This window comes from Limulus polyphemus, unplaced genomic scaffold, assembly GCF_000517525.1.
Source record: "Limulus polyphemus unplaced genomic scaffold, Limulus_polyphemus-2.1.2 Scaffold7421, whole genome shotgun sequence".
NCBI classification, from domain to species: domain Eukaryota; kingdom Metazoa; phylum Arthropoda; class Merostomata; order Xiphosura; family Limulidae; genus Limulus; species Limulus polyphemus.
In genome coordinates, this window is record NW_013673031.1 from 22,924 (window position 1) to 29,577 (window position 6,654).

General features: G+C 38.2%; 1 protein-coding gene across 1 annotated transcript in view; it reads left to right on the top strand.

Annotated features, from left to right (window-relative positions):
• Window positions 1-1,392: 1,392 nt before the first annotated feature.
• The window catches only part of LOC106474603, a gene marked incomplete at its 3' end in the record, with an annotated part of 14,696 nt that continues 9,434 nt past the window's right edge, over window positions 1,393-6,654 (top strand). Inside the window, exons 1-2 of the mRNA XM_013935293.1 lie at window positions 1,393-1,487; window positions 5,458-5,557. Coding sequence (XP_013790747.1) covers window positions 1,393-1,487; window positions 5,458-5,557 — 195 coding nt within the window. The remainder of the gene's footprint in view (window positions 1,488-5,457; window positions 5,558-6,654) is intronic.

A 6,654-nucleotide genomic window follows, 5' to 3' on the forward strand; every position in this document is an offset into this window, starting at 1 on the left:
TACAAAATTTTTTTCTCATGCCTCAAGCTTTTCACTTCTATGTACCCCTCTATTCACATGGTTTAAACTGATTCTCACATGCAAATTATCAATCGACAAACCTCCATCACTAGTAGTGCCACATGGACACTCACACCCATATGACTCCCTCTAATCCACCTATCACTTCTCGTTTGGCAGTGCTCATGTTCTGATATTTAATTTGTGCTCTCATATCAAGTTTCTCACTAACCTTGCCCATTAAATCATCTCCAGTGACCACGGCAACCTTTAGATCCACTCCCGCCTTCTTGATCACTTGCTGAAGGGCCGAAGCACAACTAAAAGGGTTGATTCCTCCAGCATTACTGACAACCCGAATTCCTTGTCTTTTAATTTCATTAATATTTGGTTTGAGAGCAGAATGTACAAAATCTGGGGTAAATCCAAGATCCTGGAAAATGGTTGAGAGTAAACTTTGACGATTTCAATAAAAGTACTTAATATTTGTTCTGGATCAAAATGTGTTATACTTATGAACATTAGATACTAGGAGATGTAATGTATGGCTTAATTTCTAATGATTTTGACACCAGTTAATTATCTTAAATCTTTAACACTAGGCACCAAAAATCCTCAAATTCAAAACCAATAATTATAAACCAGCAGTGTTTTTAGTAAATAACTTATCAATACAACATTTACATAGTTCTCAAAAAATTTAAAAAAGATATAACCTCCGAAGTGGTAACTTAGAATTCGGAATTCATAATTCAAAATGAATAACCAAACACAACTGTGTTGACAGGAAGAAATAAAAAATTGAAAAAAATGTGTAGTATTAAGTTCTATAAGTGGATTGAGAGAAATTGATACAAACAACAAAAAAAGAAGAAAAAAACACCTAAAAATAAAATTAACTGTATAATCTGGACTTTCAAACAATTCAATCCAATAACAAACACACAATCATCACTTAAACCATTCCACAACAACTTTATATCTGGACTTTCAAATAATTGAAAGTTTTTTGTTATGAACTGTTTCTGTCTTTGTTAGAGTTTGGTGAACTATTCTTGTCTTTCTTTTTTTTCTATTCTTTGATTGATTTGTTTGATTCTTTAGAAGTGCTCTCACACACAGTTTTAGATGACATACAATTTCAATAAAAACTTAATTTGTTGCTTATTCCTTTCCTATCATATACATGAACCACTATTTAGAATAACTGTTGCAGTAAGTTAATTTTATACATGAACCACTATTTAGAATAACTGTTGCAGTAAGTTAATTTTATACATGAACCACTATTTAGAATAACTGTTGCACTAAGTTAATTTTATACATGAACCACTATTTAGAATAACTGTTGCACAAAGTTAATTTTATACATGAATCACTATTTTCATCTTTATGCAGAAAGAAGAACTTGTAAGAGAAGGAATTACCGAGATGAGTGAAGGAACCCCACTTCCGTCAAATCTCCACAGTATGAATGCCTACTTGGGGTAATTATTTGTTCAGTTTTTCAATATGTATCAAATGTATCTAAAATGAAACTTTTCATAAACCACTTGATATATTGTGTATATTTTAAAGTACATATTCCAATATGGTACTTACCTCCTTTAACAAGAATAGCTATTCTCGTTCAGTGCCGCTCTCTATATGTGAATATTTTCTTTACACATGCCACAAGCCTTGCGCTCCTCTTTGTTGGAATTAGTACATTCCAAAGTGTGTCTCCTGAAAATCATCATGCGTCATCTATTAACCAATAGTAGCATAGTATGCTCACGTGTCACATGTGACTCCCTCTACACTCCTCTACTGAACCTTAACTTCTCGTTTGGCAGCTTTCGATTACAGACATTTTCTTTTGTGCTTCGCCCATCCCGTGTGACACATTTTTGATTTTGTTTGAAGTGTTGTTTTCTTACATTACCACATTTCTCCCACTGCACTAGACAATTGTGTGTGGTTTTCGTGAGTTATGAAATCGAAAGTCAACGTTACCACTTTGGGGATCACACCAATGACCAATCTTCTAACTCGTACCTCGGGTGCAGGCATTCGGACTGTGCATCTTTCTGATTTTGTTCGTTGGGAGATTGAATGCTACTTGGGTCACCCTTTTTCCCTTGATGTCACTCCAGTTCCTTCAGAGATTACTGACGTTATTTAGCATGATGACATTTTTGATTGTCTTTTTACTCCTCCCGAGTTTGCCGTTCCTTCCCAGTTTCAGGCTGAGGATTCACCTTGGCCTTCTTCGACTTTCACAGATTTTGTATCTCAGGTTTGTGATGTTTTGTCTCTTCCCCTATTTCTTATTCCCTTCGTCCTTCTTTGTTGCATTAGCATTCTTCTCAACCACTTTTGGTATTTCCTCCTTCTGCTGATATTCGGGTCCATGCAAATCACTTTCTCTTCCATTTAGGTGAAGGGATCAGTATGCATTGACCCCGAGAGCCTCTGATCAGTACGCCCTTGCTTACCATTGGGCAGAATATCCCTTTTTGGATTACCAGTTGTTGGGTTCCTTATTACCTTGGGGAGCGGCTCCCGAATCTAATGTTAGTCTCCCACGTGCCCAATATTCTCGCCTTTGTCTTACCATTACTACCCTTCTCTGGTATCTGTATAGATCTCTTCTCAGAGGCTCTCCCCAGAAATCTTGAGGGATTTTCTGCCGTTACCCTTCACCTTCTCTATTCCACTTTGGCCCATATTTCTTCCTAGGCTCTGTCATTACATACGTGGTTTCTTTGTTGTTGGGACATTACCAGTAAGGACTCCATTCTGGCTTGTGTTAATTTACTCTCCACTTGTCAGAGGGATATACGTCTTGCTCCTTTTCTTTGACATTATATCCTTTAACACCATCTCTGATTATATCGAGCTGTGGGTAACATCTTCCTGACAATATTCCACCCTTTCAACTTTTGTGGCCTGTTTGTCATGACCAGAGCCTTCCAAGCCACCTATTCCAGTTTCCCATCCTTTACTCGTTCCTTCAAATCCGGATACTTCTTTTCATTGAGGTCGTCAGTGACGTATCACCCATTATCAACAGTACTGTGGAAGCTTGTTTGTTGGATTTTCTTCCTCGCTGGCTCTCCTATGTTGAGGATCAATGGGTGACAAAGGTTCTTTCAGAGGGTCTCTTTCTCACATTTCTTTCCCTGCCTCCTGTTTCTCCTCACCCATTTCCTTTCCTCCTCCTCAAGATCCTGTGACTCACCAGTGTTTGTCAAAGGCAGTTCAGGATTTGCTTTCACAGTGGGCTATCGAACTGGTTCACCATCCTTGTAGGAGTTCTATTCCCATCTTTTTCTGGTCCCCAAGAAAACCAGGGATTGGCAGCCATTCAAAATAGGGTATTGTGGTCACTCATTGCACTGTCTCCGGTGATGATGTTCCTCCAAACTCTGCAACACATTCTGACCCCCTTCTTAGAGTGGAGTATGTGAGTCCTTGCCACTTTCCAGTTCCAAGCTGCTGGGGTGGTTGACCATGGAGGCACCCTTCTGAATGAGTTCCACTACCAAATTGGCTATAACCATTCAGTCGAGAGTAGGGTGGTGTAGATGTTAAGTGGCCTCCACAGGAGTTGATCCGTCCCCTTGCTGGAAGACGTGGCCTCATGATACTATTTACACTATCACAGGAGTTGATCCGTCACCTTCCTGGATGATGTGGCCGACTTGTACTATTTACATGTTCAGTAGTATCCACAACCATTGGAGTTGATCAGTCACTTTACAAGCTGATGTGGCCTCATTATATTATTTCCATTACTGTGGAGTCGATCCATAACCGAACTGGTTGACATGGCCTCCTACTATTCATTTACACATACAGTTGAGTTGATCCATCACCTTGATGGTTGACATGGCCTCCTGCTACACATTCCATACCACACAGAGTTGATCAGTTGCACATGCAGTTCACCCCTTTTGATTAGGAGCCTTCATCCTACCTTCGTGTGGACATTAGTTCCCAGCATTGAGGTGTTGGATTCAAGTGAACCAATCAATATAAGTCCTTACACAAAGTTGAATCCATCCTCTCGATGCTGGATGCCCAGTCCCTGTTTGCTGTAGGGTGTTGATCCTTGTGTAGTACTCAGGAATTGGAGCGGGTCTTAATCTCCAATTCCGGGTTGTAAGTGAACATGGTATGATCCTCATCCTAGCCTTGTGTGGATGTCGCTACTCTGTAGAGGAGGTTTTGGATATAGTTGACTTGCTGAATACGGTCTGACTCTCCCTAGCCACTCTACACATCACAATTTCTGCCCATGTATTTTACGAATTACACACAAGGATGAAGAGTATACCTGGCTCAGAAGTGGTGTGGTTCCCCTCCTCTGATCTCTGGATCTCTTTCTCTCATGGTCAGGGATATCCTTCAGATGCTTTCAGGGGTGCTTCTGTTATTCCCTCGCACCGGTCCTTCCTCCTCCTCAATGTGGGATTCTAGCTAATCTTGTGAGTAGAGGTAAGTACCATATCAGAAGTTATAATTTTCCTGTACTCCTCAACGTGGGATTCTAGCTAATCTTGTGAGTAGAGGTAAGTACCATATCAGAAGTTATAATTTTCCTGTACTCCTCAACATGGGATTCTAGCTAATCTTGTGAGTAGAGGTAAGTACCATATCAGAAGTTATAATTTTCCTGTACTCATCAATGTGGGATTCTAGCTAATCTTGTGAGTAGAGGTAAGTATCATATCAGAAGTTATAATTTTCCTATACTCCTCAACGTGGGATTCTAGCTAATCTTGTGAGTAGAGGTAAGTACCATATCAGAAGTTATAATTTTCCTATACTGAAAATGTCTTTCTGATAAGTACTCCAGAGATCACACCTTCTGCCAAACTTCGAAGTGAATGTTCAGTAGAGGAGTGTAGAGGGAGTTATATGTGTCATGTGAGCATACTGTGCTACTATTGATTAATAGATGATGCATGATGATTTGCATGAGAGACATGTTGGAATGTACTAATTCCAACAGGGAAGTGCAAGGCTTGTGGCATGCGTAAAGAAAATGTTTGCATATAGAGGGCACCACTGAATGGTAAATAGGAAAATTATAACTCTCAATTATAGATAGTGTAAAACTTTTGTGAGCAATGAAAAACATATTTTGATCCAACAGTAAGAAACATGTAACATCTGATTGGGCCAACAATGAAAAATATATCATAGTTGACATAATAATGTTTATTTAGTTCATCTTTGGGATTACCTGTTTAGATTTTACAGCAAAAGAAGTAAGGAAATTCACAATTTGTTGCTGTCTTCCGGGTTTACCTAATGTGTAGTGAAGGTTGAAGTACATAAATATAGAGAAAACTGTTTAGCACTGGCTGTTTAAAAACTTCTGTGTACTTGTATTTGTTTGTATGTGTAGGAGTTATTTTTTTGTCACATTACTATGTTACTGAGATGAGCCATTATGTTATATTTCAGTGCCGGACCAATAGCCCGAGCTTTGGAACGTGGGGCAGACATCGTTGTAACTGGGAGGTGTGTGGACAGTGCCTTAGCTCTTGGACCTTTAATGCACTCAGTCAGTTGATTATAGTTTAGTTTTCATGTTAATGTGACTGTGAGAGCAGGGACTCTTTGTTAAGATAGATCGTAATCCAGTTTTCAGACATTTTAAATGAACAAAGTGGTAAAAGTGTCAACTCCTTCATTGGGTTTGTATTGTTGTTTTCTGTGTAGCTACAGCTTTACAGGTACTTTTACCTCAACATGGTCATAGTTTCTTAATTCTGTTTGAAAAACTGTTTAACTGAAAGGCGGAACATAAACGACTACACATAAATTAATACAGAAATACAGATTACCTTAAGAAACTATTTATATTTTCCCAAAACCATCTTTTAATGTCTGATCGACATAATATCAAAGGACTTATATTAATTTATTACATCTTTTATAGCAATCAGTTTTTGAGCACCAAACATTCATGTTACTGTGTTACCATTCAGTTTATGTAAGCTGTCTTCTGTTGTTATGTCTGTGTCTTTAGTTGATTTTCAAGGTCTCTGTTCTATATGTTTAACTTTAATCTTATCTCTACTCATAATCCTTCATGAATTAAGATCCAGCAATAATAAACCCTGGTTTAAAGTTTAAGATGTGTTCCTCCAATCAGAGTCCAGCAGTAATGAACCTTAGTTTAAAATTTAAGATGTGTTCCTCCAATCAGGGTCCAGCAGTAATGAACCTCAGTTTAAAGTTTAAGATGTGTTGCTCCAATCAGAGTCCAGCAGTAATGAACCTTATTTTAACATTCAAGATGTGTTCCTCCAATCAGGGTCCATCAGTAATGAACTGTAGTTTAAAGTTTAAGATGTGTTCCTCCAATCAGGGTCCAGCAGTAATGAACTGTAGTTTAAAGTTTAAGATGTGCTCTTCCAGTCAGGGTCCAGCAGTGATGAACCTTCATAATCCTGAATCATGATTGGAGTAATACAACTTAAACTTTAAACTAGGTTTCATAATCCTGAATCATGATTGGAGTAATACAACTTAAACTTTAAACTAGGTTTCATAATCCTGAATCATGATTGGAGTAATACAACTTAAACTTTAAACTAAACCTAGTTTAAAGTTTAAGTTGTATTACTCCAATCATGATTCAGGATTATGAAACCT